The 27,652-nt window shown below is 37.3% G+C and overlaps 1 protein-coding gene across 1 annotated transcript in view; it reads right to left on the bottom strand.

Annotated features, from left to right (window-relative positions):
* Positions 1-257: 257 nt before the first annotated feature.
* Positions 258-27,652, bottom strand: part of PLXDC2 (plexin domain containing 2) — a gene marked incomplete at both ends in the record, with an annotated part of 43,417 nt that continues 16,022 nt past the window's right edge. Inside the window, 3 exons of the mRNA XM_009706013.1 lie at positions 258-318; positions 21,272-21,353; positions 22,275-22,370. Of these exons, the coding sequence (XP_009704315.1) occupies positions 258-318; positions 21,272-21,353; positions 22,275-22,370 (239 nt within the window). The remainder of the gene's footprint in view (positions 319-21,271; positions 21,354-22,274; positions 22,371-27,652) is intronic.

Raw genomic sequence — 27,652 nt, 5'->3', positions numbered from 1 at the left:
TTTATGTTTTATTTAAAGCATTTTCTCAGAGATAAAATTTTTACTTTGTGTCCATTTTATTCCCTCAAATGGGGAGTGAAATTGCTCAGTCTATTTTTCTTTATGATACCTTACAGCACTTCCCCTGAATAATAAAGATAAATACAGCATGTCTTTGGCCTTGAAATCATGCTTCATAATCTGAAGAATTTAATCAAAAGCATCATAAAATATATAAATGGCCTCTGATGGGCTGAGGATGTAAACTACTCACATACCTCTTCAGGGCAACCACTGTCTACCCAATCTTGCCGGTGACGGTCAAATCCACTGGAACATCTTTAAATGATGAAACAGATAGAAGTTGTCCAGATGGAAATAGTAGGAGAACAAGAAGAAGAAAGGATGGGAGAGGAAGAGAAGAGAATGACAGAGAGAATAGGTAAATTATGTGATTTATTTTAAAATCCATATGATTTATGTAGCATTACTTTTATTCAAGAGGCTGTTGCTTGTAATATGAGTCCATCATTTAATCCACGTCAGTGAAAGGTGTTTCAATGAATGAGTTTTTATTTTATTTTATTTTTCAATTTATCATTTTAAAATAGGAATTTCTCCCTTCCACTGGATAATTATTTTTAAGACTGCACTGAGGCATAGCATTTTTAAGTTTGATGTCAGCCATATGGATGTAAATTGGTTTAATTATTTCTGTCCAGACTTCTTAGCCAGGAAAATTTAATCCCACAAAGGATGCAGTGAACCAATCACTGCTTTTATCAGGCAAGGTGATCTGAGACATCAAGATACACATATAATGATGCAATCAGTGTTCACAGATTTAGATAACAGTTCCTCTGAACAGTCTTCATGACAATTAGAATTACTATACAGCTGCTTCTACCTCCTCACGAGCTCCAGAAAACTTAAGTTGCATGCATATTTCTTATCAAATTAGGTAAGGTTAATAACCTGTTTGTAATATCCTTTCTCGTTTGCAATATGTAGCAAAGAAATTTTAAAGCAACTTGTAACACTTTAATATAATGATTCCCCTGACAATCTCCATCTCACAAGAGTGCTATCAGTATTTACACAGTAACTTAGGGTTTCCTAGACAACAGGCAGCATTACAAACAGAAAGCATTATTAAAACGGCAAACAAATAACTGAACCATGATGTCTGACTTTGAAAGAAATTCTCCCCAGTTAGGGTTTTAAAATTTGTTTTGTTTTGTTTTCTGCATTCATTTCCTGTAGTATTTTGTTATGAGACAGGATGCTGTCATTTGGCACCCATGGTCATAACTTACCTGACTGTATGGCAAATAACTTTCTCATGGTATTTTAATAGACTAGACAAGCAAATAAGGCCACTGTTACGGTTAGTTGTACTTATGGGATAATTTTTTCTTCTTGATTAATGAATCGAAAGGTGCCAAGACACGTCAAGCACTATCCTACTTTAACCGAGGTAAACAGGTGCATTTGGAAGAACGGAAGAGTGGAATGATGTTCATAGTAGAAGAGGATGTTACAAAAGGATGTGAACAATGTTAACAACACACTTGGGATAATAAACTTCTCCATATAATTATTCTGGGCAGAATCTACAATGTCTCTGACAAAAGATTTTGAGAAATTGTTGATTCTTTTGCTGTACTTGCACTGATCCACATTCCAGCACTTGCAACATTACTAAAAAAAATACCCCAATCCTAACAGGTGTCAATTATCACTCACTCTATAGGAACGGACATTTCCAAAAACCTATTGCAGTGAAGAAAAAAGATGCCCAAACCAGAAAAGTATTCCAGAGAAATACAGAGACCTCCTTCCCAATGCATGGGAATAAAGGTCACCATAAAGAGTTTTTTCTTGCTGAAAGGTGAGTGAATCAGTGCTCTGCTGGGAGCTCAGTGCTGCCTCCCCATCTTTGTGGTGTTCTGTCTCCACAAATATTTGAGAGAACAAGGAAGATCTTACCAAACAGAAACAAATGATGACATGACATTCCAAGTATGAACAGAACATATTTTTTTTTAAGTCTCAGTCTCTTCTACTTTCCTCTAAAGTTTGAAGAGCTTCATTAGCAAATTCTGTGTTCATCTTGAAGGAGAACTGGGCTAATTTTCAGATGTACTAAATATTCACAAACACACTACATTTTAGTCATACTGCTCTGCCTAAAATCTAATGGGATTGAAGACATTCTATACATCTGAAAAGCAAGCCCAATATTTAGACATGACATCAAGCCACTCCATAAATTCCTACAATAGAAGCAACTGCTGCAGTTACATATCCATTCTAATTCAAACCCAACTGTACTTAGATCTAGTAGGGATTAATGACCTTTTATGTTAGATTTTATTTTGTATCTAAATGGTGTCAAACTTAAGGCTCCAAAGATTAAATGAATAAAAGCTTATCCCAGGTGCATGCATTTACAGTTCTTAAGTCTTTTCTGACAAACTGCTGAAATACAGCGGTGAGTAATATTGCTGGAGTTTATTTTTCCCCAGGAGTTAACAAACCACCAAAAGTTGAATGCAACATGCTAGGACTTGGAATGGCTCTTTCAAACATGTGAGACACTATTCAGATGACCCTACCTTAAAGAAAAATACATTAAACCTTGGACACTGTTTATTTAACATTTTCTACTGATGCAACAGTGACTCCAAAGAGTATTATCAGAAAGCAGGTTTATCAGGAACTAGATAGGCTCCAAGAAAACCTGTTTGTGAACCTCCTTTGAGGTATATGTCAATGAGATGTCAGCTGTAGCAGCTACTATTATTGCTGCATCGTCGAGTTAGAATTCTGCGAACTGTCATTTCAGTGCACCACCCGCTTTACGGACTGCATTTTTAAGACCTTCATTTAGTAGTATGGTGATAATTCCCTGTTGCCATTAAAGCAGATTTGATTAGCTATGCCATTTATGCCATCTGTCAACACAATCATTTTATAACAACTTCATTTTCAATTGACGACCGAAATCAGCTCCTAGGAAAGCAATAACAAAGATGTTCTAGGAAATGAGAACAGGGACATTCATGAAATATAAGGAATTCCACGATTTTTGTGGAACTTGGGAGTACTGGTTCAGGGAGAAAAGGGAGAATTAAAGTCTCTGCATGTATAGCAATGATGATTTGGAATAACTAATGCAGCTGAGTCTGGGTAACAAGAAAGATGTCAGAATCCTTTCAGTGAACTGTATGTAGCCAGAAAGGAGATGGAGCTATCACAAGATCTACTAGATGTCATTTACCTCTATTTGGCAGAAAATACTTAAACGACAAGAAGTGTCCATTCAGTGTATGAGCTGAAATGCTTTGCTGCTTCTCTTTTAAGTGAGCTCAATGAGGATTAATAATAATAATAATATTAAATCAGATACCCTGTACACAGGAAATTCATCAAGGTTTAACCTGTAAAAGCTAAAAACATAATGGAAAATTATTGGGAAGGAAAGGGACAAAGTCTGAATGGTAAAATCTTTTCACCAGGTTGAGCTGGTATAAAACAATCAAGAGTATTAAAATGCACAACACGTGTCCTTTAAAGCAAGCATTCCCTATGTTTTTTTTGCCAGGATATCTTTAACAGCATATAAAGAATGGATTTCTGGGAACTGAAGGGCATTCCAGAAATCTGAAATGATTTCTTAAATACCATGGAATTATTCAGCTCAGTTAAAATGTTTATTACACTCTAAACAAAAGGTTAACCTGGAAAATCAAATAGGAAATTAAACAAACAGAACTCTTTTCTGTCTTTAACCACTAACGAAGGCACATCACATTAGGAAAGAATAAAGGCACTCACTAGGTTGTTTAAATTACTAAAAGAAGAATTAGAACATTTTAAAGTGGACTTTTTTCCCAAGCTGAGGGAGAAGTAAAATATAAAAAATAAATCTGTTCATAAAAAATATATTTTGAAAAAATAAAAATACTGGAAGTCTTGATCTTTGTTTCTATCTAACTGAAAAAAACCCTTATCACAGAGTGATTTTTGGAGGGAAAAACACTCTATCTTTGTGCTCAGTCTGTTTTGCCTCTCTTTACAACAGAATAGGTTCCATTTTGATTCCTCCATCCTTCGAATATCACTTTCTTGTCACACTGTGCTGCCTGGGAAAAGATTGTGTTTTCCTCCTTTTGTAATCTTCCACTTTCCTTTGTCATAAATGCAGAACTTTATCACAGCTTGAAGTGTTTATGAAGTTCATGTGAAGTGTCACTGTGAGTGACTTTGGTATGAATTTGTAAGGTATTTGAATGGTATTTGTGCTTATCATATAGCTCAATACACCCAATCATATACCTGAATTCAAGCATGTATGTGTTGTCTTATTTATCCTTTACTTAAACATATTGCTCCATTAAACTGTACTTCAGAATAGGATGACAATTTGAATAGCTAGAAGAGGATTTACTCCTACCTTGCTGTTATAAGGTAAGAATAGCTAAGATAACTTGCTTAATACAAGAATTTTAAACATACAGCACTACAAACAGCCTGTGCTATCTTAACGTTTATGAAAAATTCAAATATAATTACTAAGGCATAGTTAATACTTGATGCAGCATATCTATGTCTGCAGCACTGATTTCCATCATTGTCTTAACATTGCACGCCTCTCAAAATTTACAAAATTCAGGTGACGATAAGGAGGACCAGAGAGTAGCACAAATTTCAGCAGGCAATCTTCAACCTGATGATGGTTCCACAATTTTATGGGAGGGAAAGTTTGGAAAACTATAGCTGCACGCTCTGTTGAGGCTTCCTGCAATATCATGCAAACAGAGAACTGAAAAGATGTTAAAAAAAAAAAAAAAAGCTGTTATTTTACAATAAAAGACTGAACATGAGTAAGACTTGATATTTGTAACTCTGACACAACATGTGAATAGGCAGTAGGAAATAAGGACTCCCACGGGGAATCCTTGCTGTTGGAAGAGCCTAAGAATAAAAGGAATAAACGTGGGCTAAAGAAGTAAGTTTTATTTCCAATTCAACTAGAAAGAAAGGAAAAAATCCTATTTAAAGAGAGACTTGGCAGAGTCCTGATTAAAGAAGAATATGAGGATATTTTCTATAATCTTAATGTCAGTTACAACAACAAAGGAAACATGCTGAAAAGCAGATAAAGAATAAAAAAGAAGCTTTTGCTAAAGACTCTGCTTTGAATAATGAGAAGGAAAAAGCAAAGTATAAGAGGAGGGCCCTAGAGTCAAATTTATGAGATTATGGTATGAGGATTTCCAACAGAATCAGCAGAAAATAGTAACAATTAAATGTATTGTCTGGGAAGAAGTCACACTGAAATCAGTCTCCGATACTAGATTACATTCTCCACTGCCTTTGACTTTGAGCATTTATACTTGCACAAAGTGTGTATAAAGAGCTAATAGCTCCAGAAATTAGCAGAGAACTGTGATCTGTTGGCATTACTACCTGTTTTGCACACAAGTAATTACTCAGGGTTCAAGGCAAAGAGCTCTGAAGGACTATTGGGTGTACTTTAAGCTTTGTTTAGTGATCCTAACTGGCACAGTTAACCCCCCTTTCTTACCTTTATGTGATTGTCTGAACTATTTTCTATCTTTGAATATCCAAAATGATCTCTTCAATTTTAGGGTGGATTCTTCCATGATCTTACACTTTGTCCCCCCAGTATTACATGTTACATTTCCTTCTGGTTAAATAAATAAAAATGAGTGGCCAGCCATATTTTGAAAGCTGCTTTATAATGCTTTACATATTGACAATCTCAGAAGCACAGTTACCCTCACACACCCATTGCTTTGTCTCTTGTTTCTAAAATAAAAATATGAGGTCAACTCTGAAGAAAATATTTCCTTTTTCCACTAATATTTCCTTTAGAGATAAAGAAATAGAGAATAGGAGATATGAAATGATCAGCTGAGATAAGACAGAATTCTGTAACAGAATCTAGAGTTAAGCCCAAATTTTCTGAAAACCAGATGAGCGTACACTAATTCACACCTCCTGTGCTTCCCATAGTAGTCCCAGACATACAAATTGTAGAATTGTGAATGATATTGAAAAACATTAAGTCTTGGGTGGCATGCACCAAGACACAGACCTCATTCACACATTGGCCAAGCTCCCTTTTTTATTCACATACTTTTACTGGGATTTTGCTCCTTTATAAAAAAATTCAGTAATAACATTAACAAGCAGTAGAGTCCTTGGAACAGGATGAAAGTGGCCTGGTGCCTAGAGATAGTATGAAATAGGGCTGTTCACATTTGTTATTACACATGAATACCTAGCAATCATGCAATATATAACATGGCTGTTTCAGTACTAGTGGGCATCAGCATCTGAGCTGCTAGAAAAACTCCAGAGATGTTTTGATTGGGCTAGGTTACTGCTCCTGTTATTCACAACTCTAAGAAGTCAAAGGAAGCAGGAGCTATGAAAGGAGAAGGATGCAAAATGTGCTAAACTGACTCTATATAAGCCAATGTTCATATAGTTATAAAGGTACGCGAAGAAAACAGGAAAGCATTCTGCACAAAGTACATACATAGTTTTGAAACTGCATATTCATTCTACTGGATTTGTGGAAAGTGTGGGTGAATTAGGGTTAAGAAAAACACCTACTGTAAAGGCTCAGTGAATTCTTAGCTAGAGTGCAAAAGAAAGGAAGGACATGAATCATCCAGTAACTGGTTATGTTCAAAGGAACTTAAAATTCAGAAAGTTATTTGTTTCCCAAATTAGTATTCTGCTTGCATCTCATCTTTTTATCTAAAAGTGAATCAAATTCTGAAGACAACATTCAGCAAAAACAGTCTCCAAAACAGATTACCAAAGAATTAATAGAACAGTTGAGGCTCATCAATTTCTTCATTAATTGTACATATTAATATTTGTTGTGATATCCAGTGGAAACAAGTGGTTTCATTAATGTTATATGATAACACAGATATTGGAAGAGTTAATAAACCTGAATAGAAGGGGAACTAAAGATGTAATGGTGCACAAAAGAGACTTGATGTTTAAGAAGAATACTGAGAAAACTTTGTTTATTTCCCTGAAAATGGGAATATCTCCTACAGTGAAATGTTACAGAGTCCCCACTATTTAGGTGACTGGAAAGACTGATAAAATATATATGCTATAGAGAATCAGTAGACTATGTTGAGAAATTGAATAGTTTGCCTTAGCAGGTCTTAATCTCAAATTATCCATTTTATTTTATGAAGAGACGTGGATTTCAGATTTGTCTAAACAAACATTTCTGGCAACATTACACAGAAGTATGTGTATAGCAATATATAAAATTTAAAATACTATGCTAACAATAAGAGATTTTTTTATTTATGGCCTTTCCTTAAAGAGTGATATCTAGGAGACTACGAGACAAATATGATTTCAGTGATGCTCAAGTTATATTGCAGAGTACAACCATAAGAGGTTAGCACTTCTGGAAAGCAGTTAAGACTATTGTGATCATTCTATCTGTTTCTATAGACTATTGCAATTATTCTGGCTGTTTCTATACTAGTAAAATAAACATGCCCAGAAATGTTCCTTGGAACTGAAGACTGCTGGCACAGAATGGCCTATGCCTGAACAAGCAAACCCTCTCAAACTTGAAAAGAAGGAGGCTGTACATAAACTGCCAACTGGGAATAATCCCTGGAACAGTCCAACTCCTGTATCATGCCTGGGAACTGTTCTGAAGAGTGTTCCTGGGCATGGACTGAAATCACATCAGGGAACATCATAACTATTTAATGGCACAGACAATCATTTTCCAATGCCCAGGAAGCTTCCCAGGCTCTGGTTAATTTGCAAGTAATTCTATGTCAAAAAATATTTAGGATGTGAAGATGAACTACAGCTGTACAAGTGACCGTTCTGTACAACTGCTGAACTGATCATTAAACAAATCTGATTGGGACTGCCATTCTGCATTATATTTCAGTGAAACAGAAAAAGAAAATTTGATACAGTGCAAAAAACCTTCCACTAAAAAAATCTTGATTGATTCCATTACAAAACACTTGATTCATTTAATTCCTTGTTTTATTTATTTCCCTTGTAATGAGAGCAGAGGAAATGAAGACTGTCACAAAATTGGTGGAAGACAGATTTCTCCATAGTAATGCGGTAGGTTAGATGCTTACATGAAGGGAAGAAAACTAATGCTTCCACAAAAGGACATTAACATTCATCCCATAAAGTATCCTAGAGTTAGGTAGAAGAACCTGGGCTGCCTGTCTCCACAGACATGTCCTGAATTTCTATCCTGAACTTGGAGATCCTCTGACATGCTTTGTTCTCAGTTTCTATTCTCTCACTTTTTAGAAACACATGAAATAATAAGGAAAGAAAGGGGCAGTTGAGAAACTATTTTCTAGCCCAGCAATTTAGGATACAATGGAGAGGTGGTATCTGGGTTCTATAATATAGTCTCAAGAACATTCAAATAGTTGATAAAAGATACAGAGTGGCTCATTTCTCAGAACACACCATTTTCCTACAGTCAAGGAAGGAATCAGGAACTACAAATTAAATTCAAATCAGATATGAAAGGGAAGAAATCTGATACCTTGTTCCTCAATAAATTAGTGTTCTGCCAAGAGGGTCTATGGGACAAAATGCACCTACTGAAAAATCTTTATTTTTGCTAATCCATTAATGAAGATTTTTCTGTAATTGAATTTATGTGACAAATTGTCCTGAAGTCATAAAGCCTGAGTTGGTCAAATTTCTGTATTTTCTAGTACATCATTGTTGCAAAAGAAAAAAAATTCCCAAGTTGTCGAGCTGTTGTAAGCACTAAAGGCAATTTATTTCAGTCCATTGGAAGAGAAGGTAAGATAGACTGCAAAATAGCAGTAGCACTGCTCTATGTATAGCAATGTGTAAAAACATTACAAAATTAGATAATGGAGCCAACCTGTTTCAGTACTATCCTACCTTTTATGACTAAGAATTCAGTTAGGACTACAAAAACTAATTCATTTCATTAGGAGTACCTTGCTTATATATTTGGCTCATAAACTGGGAGAACTGCTGTTGTGGGGCCTAACTGCTCTCTTTAGAAACTAAGCATGTACATATGTTTTCTTCCTTTTTTTCCCTTAGCTTCCATATTAGAATGTTGAAGCGTTTTTCTCTCCAAAGTCAAAACTCCTTATATCCCGCCATATTTGGTTTCAGGAGTAGTGACCATGAACTATTTAAAAACTCACTGTTTTCATTAGGGGAAGAGACCAGTCAACTTACTTCTAACTCTTCTAGTAGCACAGGAATAGTAGTTAGCATAAAATAATAAAAAACCCTATATATGATAGTCAACAGAGATAGATGTGGATTAACATATCAGTAGTTTAGCAAATGAAGGTAACTCTTCCAGACAAATTAATGTTAGTTAGGTTAAGGAAAATTTAGCAAATTTCAGAGGTGTGAAAAAGAGATGAGTTGGGACTTTACACGCACAGAAACAGCCTGAGTGCCAAGAAGACAATCTAAGCAGGGTAAAAATTATGCTGTAGACAAGACGATATGTTGATGTCTAATTATTTTAGGTTAAGATATATTATAGTGAGACAACCAAAGAGGAGTTTGAGACCCTGAATGCACTCCTTTGTCTTTGAACTTGTGCTCATACAGAGGAGGTTCCTGTCTGCAGATGTCAACACCTTGAAGCTCTGTGTCTGAATTCAGGTAAAATAGGTAAAATTTCTGCCTTACCTGGTAACTTCCCTCTCGGTGTTTTTGAAGTAATCTTTACTCTTGTGTTTAAGTAACTATCTTATTTTTTCTATTTGTGCTCATATCTGTTCTGTATTCACCTAATTGTCATCTACCTATATCTCACATTACCGTACCATGTAAATTAACATCTTAACTGTTTTGCATTATACTTTGTTTGCCCAGTGTAATGCACGAGCATGTTGTTAAGTATAAATCTTTTAATTTTTTATCAGGAAAGCTTGTTTTCTTTGACATGAGTTCTTCCGATTATACAATTAAAGTCTAATAGTTACATTAGACCACCATTTGAAACATTTATGTGGGAATCAGCCAGGCTATAATACCTGGTACAGAAACTCAGTCCTGAGAAAGCTCATCACATGGCATAGAATGATGACCAGAAGTCTGAGTCAAGTTTCTTAATCTTGTCTAGCATATGTATAAATCGCATTCTGAGGCATCTGTCTGTGGAGATCTTTCACAGGCAAGTGTCACCTTTCAACAGTGAAATAGGAACGTGTTTGAATTCAAACTTTCTGGTAGCAGCTATCAATGTAAGAAATGAACAGATAAAAATGAAACCAAACAGAAAAGAATTTGGGGCTGCTGTGTGACCGAACGTGGCACAGTTCTGACAGCAAACAACTGCTTAATCCCAGAGTGAATGCCAGTTTAGTAGAGCAGGGCAAGATCCACTGTTATGGCTATAGCACTCAGGATAAACAAACAATGCAGAATTAAGTCTGAACTCAACTCTGTTGCGATTTGAAAGATTTATGGCTGGCATGGATGTTGCAGTTCTAGATGTAAATGGATGATCGAAGATTAAGTGGGGTTTTGTCTTACTGTTCTAATACCATAAATGAAGAAGAAAATCTTACTAGTATGTAAACAAATTGTAAAAGAAGTTTCTATAGAAAAGAGCTGTGCTACCTACCTGTTTATCTAGTGTTTTATCACTATGGTATCTTATGCATCTGTGAAATTAAACATGGAAATTAAACACAGATTTTGTGATCTTCCTTCCAAATGAATCAGCAAAAGTAAATGTTCTCAAAGGTATAAATAACAGATGGATGTCTGCTTTCCCTCCTCTCAATGGGATTTAAGGGCTTAACTGTCCTCTGTATCTTTAATAACTACTTCCTGCATTTATAATAAAACACCTTAGGAATGTCATATATTTGATAGACCTACATGAGACAGACTTTGCATTAAGATCTTAAAACAGTCCATAATCCAGGCAGTGGGCCTTTTCATATTGGCTGTGATATCTACGACTTGGCCAAGTAGTGTTGCAAAACTGAACACCACAGAAACCTGCAGAGTAGATAATGAACAGAGTTTCTAAGCTCCAGAAGACACAGTAACGTCTTTGGCAAGGGAACCAATAGCTAATGAAATCAATCTCAAATTGTGAAAGGCAAATGACATGGTAAGAAACACAAATATACTATATGAGTAGCATGAGTGATGTGGCTTAAATAAACCACTGTGTTTGTACCTAGATTAAGAAAATTCAAAATGCTTCCCAGTCTTGAGGTCCAGGATTTCATAGAAAATATTTCAACAGAAAGATTAGGATTTCAGAGTAATGAGAATTGTAACAATCTTCTGCCCATTTTCTAGAAATAATTTAAAGTTTTGTAACCCAGCCTTGCATTTCTTAAAAATCTGCATCAGTTATGAGTATAACTGTTGTCCTCATATTTTTCTGAGTTATTCAGGAAAACAAAGCCAGGCATACATATGTAAAAGTGTGTGACTAATGCTGCAGCTGTAATAAAACTGGCTAGTTTCTGTATGAAAGCAGGACTCAAATGTAGGTATCCAATCAATTACCGGTAGGATAGAGATAGTTTTATTCTCTAGCTTGGGGCTGCCGAGAATATCAGTGAGCAGAAAGGAGGACATTGCAGAAGAATGTGTGGAGAAAGGAAACTCACGGAACGAAGCTTATAACACAAAGTTCTACTAGTGCAGAAAAAAGCTCAGGTGTTTGCCCTGAGAAAGTATTCCACATGGTTCTCAGGTAGTATGTGAACCACGGAAGGGGATGATTCTACTCTGAGTCCCATATCGTATCTAGTGAATTGGCTGGTCTTACTCTGATGTGTCCTAGGCCTCTGAGAGCTATCGCACCTTTGCTAGAGTTCTGTTCAGAAACTGATCTTTTTAGGTTTATTTGTATTCATCATAGGATTTGCTCCAGACAATCTGTGCTCAAGGAGAATTACAGAAATTCCACAATAATTCCATGGAATCCAGCTACTAACAAATTCCACAAACTTATAAAAAATGTAGAAAGGCTATTTATCTACTAATTATCCATGTGTCAATCTCAGTGAAAAGTTAGTTCATCTGGCTGCAGGCTAACTTTCAATAAAAACATGTTAAGATCTCAGGATGATCTACATTCCATAACCGTACTTTTAAATGTACTATTATGTACATTTTACTGATATGTACATCTTTACCGTTACGTATTTTTAAATGTACCTTCAGGCTCAATGAAGCTTACACTGTCTTCTAAACAGAACTGCCATCCCACTTGAGAGTATCTACTACTATGATCTTGTGAGGCTTCTTTCATCAAACAATACCATCACTGGGCTCCCTCTGGCTTGAGAAAATGCTTTGTTCACTAAACACTTCTGTGCCACTTTCTTTTCTTGCTTTACTCCCATCAGGCTTGCCATGCATACAAAATTCTCAATTATTGAATGCTGTTTCTAACAGTTTCTTGCAGTTCATGTGTTCAAATTAGCTTGTCAACTTAAGAGTGAGTAGCTTGGAAAATATTTTAAGAAGTTGGGTGTGGAGTAATTTTCTGCCCAAGAAAGTATAGATCTAGTTATCGTATCGTTCTTATCAGTAATGTATCAGGGTTGCCAAGTTTACACATTCGTTCTTGACACATTTGTTGCACTTGATTAAAAAGACCAATCGCTGTCTCAATACAACTTTTAAAACAGAAGAAAAATACGTTGCATTTTAATCAAACTCTGAAAAAGGGCCCCAGTTTCTACTTCACAGATTTTCAGCAAGATTGCTCCACAGCTGAAGAGAAAGAGTATACAAGTTAGAAACACAGTACTGACATCACTTTTCATTTATCACAGGGTAAATCTGACCTAATTCAACAATCTGCTTGTTAAGACCCAGGTGTTAGGACTCTGCCATGTTTTCATGCAAAACCACTCCAGCATAAAGAACTGCTGTAGTGGAATACAAATTCTAGAGACAGGCAGAATCTGAGCATGTTTCTTTCACTTTGCCTGAAGCAGCAGTATAATCAGCAAATTCATGAAGTTATACACATTGATAGAATGGAATATATTTTACAGAACACACTATATTTTAAACCTCTAGCTCTTCTAGAGTATTTAAAAAGAGATTTTCTTTGTCATTTGTATATGAATCTATTACACTGATGGGATTATATATGCTCCCTCTGGTGGTTTACTTAATCCATACAGATCCCCCATTTTTTTTTAATTTTGTAGTTCCATGGCTAAAATACTGTGGCCAATAACACCACACTACTCTCAATTAAATAGTGTTGGGATAAAACTAGCCTGAGTATAAATCAGCAAGTCTTCCTCCCGTCTTTAATTTGGAAGTGAAATATGTAATATCCCTAAAGCAAACAAACAAGGAAAATGAACATATTTAAAACCAGGAAGTATACAAAGGTGACCATTTGAATAAAAATTGAGCTCTACAAATGGTTGCTTATGAATGTAGGGACAGGAGTAAAAATATTTTCAGGCTCACAAAGCAAAACTCACTTCGTTGCACTGTACTAAGTGTTTTGCCATCTTGTACTGCAATGCCCAAGCCTGTTACCTCACCCATCAAATCAACAGTAACTTCAGTTCCATGCCTTCCTTGTAATTTCTCTTCATAAGAAGAACTTCTAGAGCTGTTGAGGAGTGTATAACACGTGAGTTAAAAACTTCCAGACTTCAAGGTTGTTTGTTTTTTTGTGTATTTGGGTTTTCCTGTTGTTGTTTTTGGTTTTGTTTTGAGAATGTCATAGTTTTGGTAAAATAACCTGAAGGGTTCACAACAGATGTTGACTATATGTTCACTGCACAATTAAACTAATGTATCTGTACTCTCAGTAGATGAGTAGTTTTGGTCCTGATCTTGTCCATTTCCTTTCCCTGGTCTGTAATGGAACCTACAACCTTTTTTACGGTGTCAGCTGTCAAATAAAAGATGAGAGAAATGTAGATACCAAATAGTAAATGATGTGTGGAGAAAGACTGTGTTTCTTATTTGGATTTAATTTTTTTTTTTTTTTTTTTGTAATTAAGGGGTTTTATGTAGTCACATAGTATGATATTTAATTTAGTGCCTTTATTGTAAATCTGTATGGGTGGTGCTTTGCTCAGCTAATAAATATTTTAGATTACATAAGACTCTTACTTATACTACAATGTTTGATTCAACACATGTTTTTATGAAAACAGGTCTTGTCAGGTGGGACATACAGAACAACAACCAAACAAACAACCAACCTAACCCTTTTCTTCTTCCTGAAATTTTCCAGACATAAACTCAGATTTGAAAGTTAACTAAACATGTTTCCAATTTCTTTATAAAGGAAGAATAAACAAACAAGACATTTCAAGCTTGCCCAGAAGTTGAGAATACAAATAATTTATCTCAATTTTTAATCCCAATTACCATAAGGGCACTGTGGAAAACTGTCACTTCATATTTCAATTTAAGATGTTTTCTTAAGAACTGCAAGTACCTAAAGATTTTCCCTTCCCTACTTTCCAGCTAATGAGCATGGAATGCAAAACAAATTGTTTCTTTATTACCTGCTTAGATGGGAACAGGGATTATTATAATAAAAGATTAGAAGTATCAAGACTTAAATTGCATTATTGCTACTATTCCCAGACACATTTCTAATTTTTCACTTTGCTCAGGACACATTGCACAAAAAACAGCCATCACCTTTTCATTTACACAACTAGTGCTGTTGCTGGCATACAGGATTAAGCATTGAAGTGAAATGTATCACGAATGGGATTCTTTCACCTTTTTAGCTCAAGATTGTTGTAACAGTACAAGAAGCTTTGGGAGCTGTGCGCACACACATGGGCAGAATAACTCTGCCTAGAGTGCATGGAGTGTCCTGGCTCATCACTGCACCCAGAGAGTCCAACACAGCGATTTGTGCAGCCTGTACCAGAGCACTTTTCAAACTGAGAGTTTGCACTCCATGGGTCAATAGCATGAACTGATATGATTTCAAACCAGGTTATTCAATGCACAGTCTGGAAAACAGAGACTCTTAAGGATAAAAGTGCATTTAAGCATTTAACATGAGCAAGATTTTTTTGTGAACTGGGACTCCCAAAGCTGAATCTCTCTTCCCTTACAGACCTGGGAAAGGCCCCAACAGGGCTGCCTGGGTGGCAGCGGCAGGAGCTGACCCTGAGTCTCCAGGCAGCCACTGCCCTAGGGTAGTGTAGCTGCTCTGAGCTGGAGCCATGCAAGGGGGTATGAGTTTCAGTGCTCAGGCTTAAGCACTTTGACATCTAATGGGCCACCTTCAGGGGTGAGACTTGTAAGAGACTGAAAGAGTTAACGCATGTGGGTGCCTCAAAGATTGCTGCAAAACAACTTCTGCCCAGCAGGAAGAAGTAGGCTAACACAGGACATTGGCATGCTGGAGGGTGTGCCGTTCCGTGTTCTGGTGGGCTCAGCATGTCGTGTATGGCCAGAGGTCATACGGAGCTAATTTTGAGGAAGGGGCTTATGACTACAGGCAAGATCCCTTGTGACCACCCCCCAGTGGCACCTGCGCAGAGGATCAGGAGTTATGTGAGTCATCGAGGGGCGTGACTGGCGTGATGGAAAGGTGGGAATGTGGACTATAAAAGGCACAATTCCAAGGAACCATTTGAGTGCGCCCACCACCGGAGGATTACCGCGTCCCTCATCGTCACTGCAGGATCCAAGGGTGGTGATATCTCTCTCTCTCTTTTTTGTTTCTCTTTCTCTTTCCTCTCTTTCCTTTTCTTCTTATAAATACCTCAATAGAATGCACACCACCTACCCTTACACTTGCTTTCCAAGTTCTGGTTGCTTCTACTACGAATAAAATGTTTAACCAATCCTTTGGTATTGTTTCACCTTAGTTTAGCCTAAGGGAATCAAGAAACCACTGCAACCCCCTGAGTTATCTAACCTGGGTTGTAACAGGACCCATGTTCACTTACCTCCTGTGCCTCAGGGGATTCCCTGATCATTGTGAGACTGTTGTGTAAAGGGCAGCATCACACATAATGACTAAAGGAGCTTCACGGGGCTCAGGGACTTCACAGCTGAGCTTTGGTTAGAGTCAGGCATCTGTAGGTATTTCCTCAGACAGTGTTTGAACCCTAGAGGCCTTTTTGGGTTTAGATACTGAAGTCTAGAGATTGGTGAAAAGGTACTTTTAGTATGGCTTTCCTATTCTGCATGATTTCCCTTGAAAACCTAAGTGAGTCAGCCAGCAAAACACCGTTGTAGATCTAGCCATTAGACTTTTGGGTGCCCTTGGCATAAGGTAGCCAGTTTTGAGGATTTAAAATTTGAATATAGATACCGATAGTGACAGCTGAATAAAACTCTCATCTAAACTGTTTGTAGCTCTTGCCCTTAGTCCTTCAGTACTCCAGTTCCCTATCTCCAGTGCTGGGATGATAGTACCATGCTAAATCTGAGGGATGTTGCAAGGATTGGGAGATGCTTTTGTCCTGTGTTAATGAAGTGAAGCATGAGACATTCCAAACCTGAGTCTCCAGCACGCACAGATTACACGAGTGTGCTCTTTATTTGCTTATTTCTGAACTCACTGAAATATCAGTATCACTTCACTGCTGAAATCTGAGACTTTCCTCAACTTCATCAAAACAAAAACATCAGTATCTACAGAATCTGAACACAAATATTTTCAAAACTTTGTATAAAGGTGGCTTTTAAAAATTCCTTGATCATTTAAGCATCATATTTCCATTCTATTTCAGTGCCAACTCTTTTAAAGTTAATAAACACAATTTATTTCTTGGGCAATTAATATCAAATATTTCTAGGCAAACTCACTATTTTAGTAATGTGAGCAAGCTGTACAAATTGAACCTATAAAATAACAGGAAAGTTGTGTTAAAGCTTCCAAAAACTTCCCTAGAAAATGACATCTCTAATATGCAAGCTATACAAAGTGTCTAGAGTATATAAACATTTTCAGAAGCATGAAAAGATGATATAAACAGATCTAATATTAATGAATTCTCCCAGTTTTTACATGCTGGGAAGTCAGAGATAATGAAGAGCAAATAATCCAAGTTTCAGCCACAGGTGACTACTATGAGACAGATGCTAAGTGTTTCTGGCATTTTATAGATATAGATCCTTGTGTAGGAGAAAGCTATGATACCATCTTAGCTTACATATTTATGGTTAGTCTATTTTACTTATGGAACAGTTTTACTTATGGAACAGTTATGGGACATACATAGTTTTTAAAAAAATTAGCTCCCAGGAGGATCCTCCATCTGCTGAAGTCGTAAGAAAATGATCTGCCTTTGCTTTAGTCATGATGAAACTGTATGACATGCATCATATTGGATTTCAGAGTGGATAGTTTGATGATAGCTTATGAAAAGGGAAACTGTGATTTAAGCTTGTAGACAGTGACAGGAATAGAGGGTTTTGCTCTGAATCACCTACAAGAAGAACCTGCCTCTCCAAAGACTGCAGAGTTTGCACAGAAGCTAGGCTGAAGTTACAGGCAGGAAACAACCCACTGTTGTAGCATAAAGTTATATTCATTCCAACACAGATTGCCCACATGGCGGAGTACAGTTTTTCTGCAATGGCTCTGCTGGTCAATTTTCCTTGTGCAGTTACAGGCTTTATATAAACTTTCTGTTTTTCCAACAAGTATACTTTGTTGTGTGAATGGTTCAATATATGGTTTAAATTTTATGCAAGGAAAAAAAATATACAAAATGCTGTTCTTGGTAGTAATGTTGCTCTGGCTAAATAGGGTCATAACTTGTTGAGTGAAAAGGGTTGTAGAATTGGTATAGAGTTTTGTTTGCCGCTGGATACATGTTTGCTTGTTACCCACATGGAAGTGTGTCTGCTCTGGAAGATCTCACTTTAGAGTACCAAACTGCTACTGAGGCTCCACAGGAGGATCATCACTGTCTGTTACAGCCATATCTGGCCCTCGCTGCTCTTTAACATTCTCCCCACTAGCAAATGGGCATTCTCCCTCTGCGGAAACTGGAGCACTAGATCAGTTGGTAGATTATTGCCACACTGGAAACCTGTCACTACCAAGTTCAAAGCCTTCAGGATTTTGCTCCAAAGGTTAATTGCCTTACTCAGCCTGGGTTGAGTAGTACAGCCAAGAGAAACAGCTTTTGGTTTCTCACCTCCCGCACCAGTGTGCCCAGTTAGCTTTGCAACCCAGAAGCACTACTCAGGCATTATTCCTAAGCACCTGCTTCTGCTTACTTCAAAAGCCCTTATGAGCACTCATTTGAAAGTGGACTGTAAATATTAATTTTCTTTGTACTCTAGGCACTTCTGAAATGTCTAAGTTAATACTTGATGTAATGCTTTGCCCTTGTTTTTCCAAGCAGATTTTATTTGGCTGCAGCGGTGCAATATATATTACAAAAGCAGATAAAAGTCTAGTTTGATTTACAAGGCTGGTGACTGAAGAGCTGTGACACACAGAAAAAGCTGGAGCACTGTGATGAAAGAACTCACAGCTTTCCATCCTTTATGATTTTTAACCAGGATAGTTAGGTTTTCTTGTTGACCAAGTGCTTCTTTATCACATGTAAAAAGAACATTTTAACACAGCAAATTTATTTTTAAGGGGAGCAAAACCATAATGTGGTACTGAAGTAAATGATTCTGAGTACTCCCCTGTGATCCAGACATCTCCACTAAGAACAGAATAAGGCTTTTCTTGGTATCTCCCTAAAATGAGTATATATACTGAGGAATAGCAAAGTAAAAGAAGAGAAGCACTCAACTAGAAGGCAGGTGAGAGTATCCAGAACTGGTAGGGAGCAGAAAATTGTCAAAGCTGAGACAGGAATGAGTCCTAATCACAATGATCCTGCAGTGTAATGTACCCTAACTAAATAAATGCTCAGTCTTCACATTTTGGAAAGCAAGTTGCCTCTTTTCACAAAGTATATATCCACTTATTATTACAGATCTGTTTCTCTGTAGAACTGAATTACTCGAAATAAGCTGCTCATTCCAGAAGCTGGAGGAGAGTGGCCAAGAAAGGCAACGGGGCCTGAGGCAGACATCATCACCAAAGCCATGTTTCTGGAGGAAATAACAGTTTAAAAAATAAGGTGTAAAATCTAGTATAAAATTAAGATGTTCAGGCAACTGAACCATAGTCTCAGAGGTTTTCAATACCCAGTTGAAGAAAGTCATGAGCAAGCTGGTCTGATCTCACAGCTGTCCCTGCTTTGAGTGGGAGGTTAGACTAGATGACCTCTAGTGGATCCTTCCATTCTGAACTATTTTATGATTCTGTACACAATTCTCCATTTGCTTAAACCTGGCTGAATATCACTCATCCTTATAGATGCAAATTGGATGATATGACTGTTTTTAAACTACTGAAATTCCCATGTAAAGGTATAATCTTAGTTTGCTTTTCTGGATCCATCCTCTTTTAAAGGAATCGACTCCAGTTCCTGCTCTTGCTGCTTGTCAAACAATGTCCAAACACAGCCTGCACGAAATGACAGTCTCACTACTATCAGTAATGGGCTAATTAACAGCAATAAAACTGTTCAGTCTGTCTGCTCAAGCTCATCAAAGGCACAACCATGCTGCAGCATGGAGCCAGCTGTTTTTGGGAAATCGTGCAGAACTGCCTCACAGTAGGTTCACCTTTGGTTGCAGTGTGATCTTCACAGGCAAAACGAAAAGCAAGATTTTTTTCATTCAAAATTTAATTGAATAGAAATAGGTGTGTTGAGATTGTATATTTTTCAGCAGTAAATTACACCTTGGCAGTTGTGAAGGGAAAGCCACAAATTCACCTAAATACATGGAAGGGAACACAGTGCGACTACATGCCTGGTGTTGCTTCCTGCTAAAGGTGAAGGATAAAACTCTTTTAGTTCTCCACAATTAATTTGTTCCTCAGTGAGTGAAACACATTTTCCAGCAACTCCAGAACTCAGGAAACTCAGTTCTTCAGAAACTACAGAAAAACACAAAGGATCTCAAGGTTTGCCTGTTCTTCACAAGAGGTCTGAACGTTACCTTATAATTGAGTTTAGATAAACAGAAATAAGAACACTGGCCACAAATCAACAGACCTTGCTCAAACCAAAGCCAACAGAAACTCATTTCTACAACATTTGTTAATGGAAGGAGAATCAAGCAATGCTTGAAAGCAAAAATTCAGCTAAAGCAAGCAAATGCATGCTTGGAACAGTTTTCTACAAGTATCCTTACTCTTGAAGGTATTTGATATGTTTTCTGTGACATGATTTCATGTGGCTCTAATTCCACTAAAAAGGGTTTTTTGCAAGACAAACTGAGAACAGAGTGACTCTTCAAATGACTTAACTACAGGAGTTGAAGCTTAAGAAAATACAGTAAAAGTGACCCCAAGTTCCTAATTCCATACCACGTTCATCAGCTATTTATCAGTTCTTCAACATGGTGTCAAGTTATTGCACTACTTTAGAATGCTAATAGACTCTTCTCCTTTCATTATGCATCCATTTCATATATAACATTTCTGAACCTAATCACTAGGGTTGAAAAACACAATAACAATAAATATCTGTTATGATACTGCATTTTGTATTAGAGAATTGGTGTTAAATAAATTCGTGCTAGGAAGGTCAATGAAGGTCAGTGAGTGAAGAACTTTTTGGAAAAGCTACAGCTGCAGTGTTTCCATTTTGCTGTCTGTGCTCCAGCGGTTCCAGGGTCTAAACTTCTGCTACTGACTTGACTGTCCTCATCAATGAGGCAGTGAGTGGCTGAAGAGACCCATCATACCTCGACTCTTCGAAAAGAATCTGACTCTTTGGGTGTGTTGGTCTTCCTACTGTTAAGAGAACAAGTATGTCTTTATAGTTACATTACCACTCTGCATCTCCATGTGGTTTAATTATTTTTGACAAAGCCAGGGATGTAGGGAGAAAACATCAATTTTATTATGATTTCTACTTCTTGTTCTCCTTCAAAAGGATTTTAGAGTAGGGTTAAGGAAATAGGAACAATGGCTTAACTCCCAAAACAACTTTTCTGACTATTCTTGCCTGATTTCTTTGCTGAAGTGAAATGGGACAATCATGTATTGCTAGGGATTGCAATTGAGGTTTATGTTCATGTGAATGCATGTATATAAGACCTAAATGTAACAACCCTTTGTGCTGAATAACCTATACACAATATTTTGGACATCCTTTGAGCAGAGCTGGATACCCACACAAAAAAGAAAAATCCTTTTCTTTACCTTTGGAGTTTACTGCACCAGCTGCAGTTGAAACCAATCTGGGCAGTGACACACGGACCACAGCTGGTAAACTGGAGACAAGCTGGGACATAGATAAACGAACACAAATTATTACATTAGTCCCACAAATAATTGTCATAAAAAGGACAAAAAAAAGGATATATCTTCTGCTAACATATATTTATGGACTCAACACGTTCACACATGTCCAAAATAAGACACTGAAACCAGCCTATTACAATGCATTGTACAACTGTTTGCACAAAGGTACATTTTATCTGTAGAATTCCACTTGTATTCCATTTGTAAATGTATTCCCACTTCCACATCTGTTCATTCAGTTTCATTGCTAAATTTTTATCTTTTTGCTTAATATTAAGTATTTTGTTAAATCCCTTTCTTCCCTGGCTCCAGTGCTCCTTGGTGTTGCTAACATTCAGACATAAGCACATAAGGTGACTGGCAGGAAAGTGTGCAAGAACTGCACAACACTGGATTAGAAAAACCAAAAATAGTTGTTTCCATTTTTTTTCACAGTAGTAAAAATGGCAGTTTACACCCAGAGATTTCTAAACAATGTAGTTTTACCTTGGACAAAAGAGGCAGATGTACTGCAAAATGTGTTTGGGGATATTCCTTTGCAATGTGATGCACAGTACACAGAAGAATTAGTGTTGGCCTTGAAAGCATGAAAACTGTTCTTTTTTTTCTTGAGGAAACAAATTTAAAGGCAATATAATAATTCTTCTGAAAAAATGATTTGGCACAAATTTCATTCAAAACGTACCGGGAGCTATATACCTATAAACTAACTGGAGATACAAGAGGAGGCACTGGATAATGCATCATCCATCTGGGAATAAATCTGAGAGAAGATAAATGAATCTGTTCATGATTCCAATTCCACAGATAAAACAAAATATTTAAAATAGTGTGTGTGTTGCTGGGAGAGGGAGAAGGGTTCTTCCCAGATCTGGCTCCTGCCCATGTATGTTTTACTTACTTGGAAGTGGTATCATTTCAACAGCTGAAAGATTGGTAATCTTTGACATCTGTAGCTCCACTCTGTGGTACTCATAAATTGTTCTTCTACGGACATCTATCAGGAAAGAAAAATAAAAATATTTTCACACTTTACTACTTCACAGTTTGTAGATTGTGAAAAATAGTGGATGTAATGATTGCTCACTGTTCCTTAGGTGCACACATGGCACTGATTTTCCTCAAGAATATATTTCTAACTTTAGACATCAGGAAGGAACATTTAAAAAGTATAGGTAGAGAATTTTTCACCTCAGAAACCATCAGAGCTGACAGAATAGGCACCTATTCCCGGTAAAGGATTATGAAAATGCTGAGTGTGCTCTCAAGCATCTTAGTCATTCATTTAGGCAGAAATTCTAGAGACTACACTGTCAGACATTTTAGGGTATATTTCAGATGCTTGCTTTCCTAAGACATTTCTCAGTTTACAGACTGGAGAGAAATGCTTTATATGCTCATTTTGTCAGCTCTTGCCAAGATGTGCAAACAAAACTGATTTCATTGTTTAATCAAATTTGTTAGCTATAAGTTGGCTCACATCTAAATGCACTAGAACATCTTTTCATATTATAACATTATGTTAAAGAAGACAAGTCTTCCTAAACAGCCAATGTTATACATAATCTCTACATAAGCTGACTGCGCCCAAGTTTCTCAAAGCAGAAATTCAATATAGTCAATGGACCGTTGTTATGGGTTTTGAACACACAGACAACTGTAAGACCCAAGCACAAGATAAGTGTGAAAAAATCACATAATTGTTAGTTTCCAGATCAATATCCTATCGTGTATTCTGAATATTGGGATTATAAGTGCACAGCTGCAATGCAGACTGGCAAGCTTGTACATTTGCAAATTAAAAGTACAGTCTATACTGCCAATCTGACAGAATAATGATGGTTTTCTGCTGTGCTGGATAAAAATTTATGTCCTTTTGAAGGTCTGTTAAGCTAACTGAAACCAATGCTAAATACAATCACTGACCCTGTGGAATCATTCCAGAGGGGAATCGGAGAGGAATAAAGGGTTACACACAAAAGATTAACCGGTTACTCTGGTCAATGGCTGGACGGAGTCTACAGGCAACAGAAGAAAACAAACTGCAGACAGCCACAAACTCAATCTTAGGCAGTCTTCTCTGTTGCCAGCCCTATATGGATTCGGGCACACCCTGTTCCTTGGTATAAAGGCTGTGTTTCTGCAACTGAAAGAGGGCTCATGTGGGCTCCCCAGCTGTTAAGCAATCACGTAGCACCAAATCCAAAGTGTTTTTCACAATCTCATGTAGGAGGGTTGTTCTAGGCATTTCTCAGACAGGAAATGGAACCTTAACTAAAATCAATCAAACAATAAACACTATTTTTTAAGGGAAGAGAGAAAGTACGCGAAGGTGTACTGTGGCTACAGTGCCTCATGGCTTAAGCAGATGAGGCTTTCTAAGAAAAGAGGGATGGCCAATCTCTAAAAGCACAAGTGTGGGAATCCCCCTTACACTACACCACAGAAAATAACCATCAAGCTATCGGTGTCAGTTGGAATAAATAGGGGAATCTCCGAGGAGGCAGAAGCACAGCTGTGCTGGGTGGGATAACTCTTTCCTGCATCAGCCAGGGTTGCTGCGGGTGAACCAGCTTCTCTGCCCTATGTCACTGCATAAGCTCCTAGGCACAGGTAGGCAGTATCTGTCTTTCAGACAATAATATTTCTATTTAGCTCCAAATCAGCACTTTTCCTAAGCAGTTCCTCTTGCCATTTATTTGAAGCTGACTTTGCTATGGCTTCATCCCTATTGACAGTGGGTTTCTCTTTCAGTACGATATGTACCTATAATTGAGCGACTTCTATGTATTACCTGTAAACTCACTCTGACTAGATAAAAGACAGATATGGGGATATGCCAAATGTTTACCCCAATAAATGCTTTAGCCATGTACTTCAAACCCATTAGACAGAAAGGGTTTTCAAGACAAGGTTAATCTTTTGCTGGGGTGGGGAAAATTTCTTGCCAGCAGCGAGAAGTTTATGCTTCCAGGATGGTAAGTCCCATAAAAGCACCTGCCAAATCAGAGTGATCAGAAAATGTGTTTGAAATGAACTCCTGTCAATGCTGAAGGCTGTAATTTGTTTCCATGGAAATCTTTATCCTTCTGTCCAAAAAAAAAATAAGCAAATGAATACATAAATTAAAATGGTGGGTGCCAGCCTTTAACTGAACTCCATTTCATCTCATCATTAGTGGTACAGACTGGCATGCTATAATCCTGTTTACTCTGAACTTTTCCTAACAGACTCCTCATAGGATTTACAAGAAATAAGGAGCTTCTGGCTTTCCAAAAATCCAGCAAGAACCAGTGACTCAGATCACAGGCACTTTTATCTCACTCAGTGCATGAAATTTCTAAAAAGCACTGATTTTAAGAGAATTAAGTTTGTTATTAAAAAAAAATCATGTCTAATCATGCATATTTCAGCATGACTGTTGATCCCATTAAATACCACTGCCTGGTAGATTCAGGTTTGATCTTTTCTTCTTCAGGAAGACTGCCAAACCACAGATGGTAAGTTTGCATACAAGAGATCTATCTACTGTAAGGAACCTAAGCACAGAGAGGCATTTGCATAGGCATCTTCTAACGGCTTTGTATATACTTGCAGGTAGGTGGTTGGAAACAAGAGCATTCAAATTTATCTGTCTGGTCAGGTTGTAAAAACATGCAGGTGCAGATTATTTTGAAAGTCCGACTTGAAATATGCCATGCTTAGCTCCTCAAAATACATTTTTTCCTCCCTATTTAGAATTATAAGCCTGTATCCCCTTAACAAAACAGGTTAGAAGCTAAACTCAACAGGATAAGCAGAAAAATGAATACTCCCCTGACGCTTTCCCCCTCAACCTCATCACACACACTCCTGCTCCAAACCAAGACACATATTGCCTTTCACTCAGGTGGAATTTGTTCTTTGTCTTATGCTGTCTATTTAGCTCTTTTACAAACAAGTACAAGTGCAGAATCACAAAGAGCTTATGAGCCCACATATTTCATGTGCAGCTATTTTGCTGAAAAGAGGCATTACATCAGGGAAGGGAAGAAAGGAAAACTACTTTTTGCACACATATATACTTTTGAAGTACCATTCCTGTTTCTGAATTTCAGAAAATATGTATATATTCTTCTCCTAGTCATGAAAATATTTTACTTTTCTGTAGGTCTGAGTAACTCAAACACCCTTTTTAACTGAATGATATAACATATAATTTTTTTCAAGAACAGATTCTATTTTTTTACATTTGTTTTACTTTACAGCATGGTCTAAATTGTTCTTTGGTTTGTTTATGTGGCATGTATATGTGCTATCTTTGAATACAAGGCCAAAGGTACAGTCCCAGCAGAAAAAGCTGAAGGAAACACCAGCTACTTGAGGTAAGCACATTCCCCAGTGACCTAGAGAGATAACATTGAGGGTCGGGAGGCCAATTGAAAGAATCCTTTCAAGGTATTAAGCAATGGATCACTAAATTATAGATATACAAGATTCTGGCACGATGAAACATTTCTATGTAGTTTTCTCATAGTAGTTTTAAACTAAATAATGGCATATAAACACTCTCTGAAACAGAACTGCCAGAGTTAACTAAATGTACTAGATAGGGAGAGTACTCTGGACATGGAGCTGTGCCAGAAGAGCACCAATGACTTCCTAACATACCTGAAAGGTCAGTAGCTAGCAATAAACCATTCTAAATAGGTGTCCGGCAGATGCACAATCTCTCTGGTACTTTTCCATCACATAATCACTTTTCCTCATACAGCATTCCTCAGCTAAAACCTGCAACCCAGTGAAATGTGAAAATATTGGAGAAGTCAGTCTGATTTTTTAAATCATATGTTCACACAAATAAAAATCTTTGTCATTGAAAGATTTCTAGGGAATTGAGACTGGACATATACCCAGCAAAACCTACTAAACAAGGCCATATGTATTCATATGGCTGCACATTCATTTTTAAGTCTAGCTGATAGAGAAAACACAAATGGTAAGAGGATGCATTTGATTATGTAGAAGTCAATTTGAAGCAAACAATTTATGAAACATAGCCAGCTTACACTGCAAGCAATTTGTGAAAAAAAATATAAGAGATAAAGAGGAGTGGGGCACAGCTGCTGTACTATACAGCCACTGGCTTTGCTTGCTAGGGACTTTGTTTAGGACCACTGGCTGAATAAATTCTTCATGAAAATACATATTTTGCCAGCCATCACCACAAAAGGTAAGGGAATCAGAATGTCAAAGCAATCTTTTTTCTTTGTTTTTAACAGCTTCATGTTGCTAAACTTCTCAATATTAACTAATTAATTCTCGAGGCACTGACACAGATCAAACATGCCTGTAATCAAAATACCATCACAACTGCTCTTGGTCATCGACTATTACACGTCTGATTCTAGATCAAAATTCAGATTCCCTAATTGTATTAATTTTAGCATTCTCTTAAAAGTTACTAAAAAAATACTTTGAAACCTGGAAGCTGCACCTCAAAGACGTATAATCTGTGAATAGGCAAAACAGTGAAGTAGCCTCTGAAAATACCCGCTTTATGAACAATGTAGAAAAAACTGTTCTGCACCAACGCTCTGTGTCTACCACACATCATTTACTTTGAAGCTCTCCATGTCCTTTCGGATTTACCCCAATTCCTGATGCCAGTTCAGCTGCTCTTAGTACAGGATCTAGGTGTGAAAAATATGCTTTATCCCTTTAAGACACCACGAACCGAACTGCCTAATTCTGAGATTGGTTGATGGCCAGTTAAGGCTTTGGCTAAAACGAGAGCATTTTAAACTTTGATCATCTCATACCAGTCCCTGAAGTGCTGTTATGCCACTAAAGACAGGCAGCATGCCCATCCTTTTCTCTCATTGCTCCTGAATGGGACATCTAGTGCCAAGGAACCCAGCTGCCCAGCTAAATCCTTCTGGTCCAGCAGACAAACATGCAGGGCTGAGGAGCTGGCACTCTGCGGAATTAGTTACACTAGTGGAAAGCAAGAATAAATACTGTGAATTCAGAGCGATGACTTTGGGGCCTACTTTGCACAGTAGGTAAATGACAGCGTTACCAGTAAGGCAGCAGCAAATTAGACTTTGCGATTTCTCAGATGGTGCTGCACCTTTATACAATAAATATAAAAACATAAACTGCTAGTCTTCTTTCACCCTTCAGGCAGGTAATGCTAAGGTTCTTTCAGAGGCCTCACTGCTGTAAACAAACTGGAGAGAAATTTTCAGCAAACAGTTATAACACGCAGAGTTGTCACTTAATTATATGCTTGAGATA

Source organism: Cariama cristata, unplaced genomic scaffold, assembly GCF_000690535.1.
Source record: "Cariama cristata isolate BGI_N322 unplaced genomic scaffold, ASM69053v1 scaffold12280, whole genome shotgun sequence".
NCBI classification, from domain to species: domain Eukaryota; kingdom Metazoa; phylum Chordata; class Aves; order Cariamiformes; family Cariamidae; genus Cariama; species Cariama cristata.
This window is presented reverse-complemented; position numbering and strand designations above follow the sequence as displayed.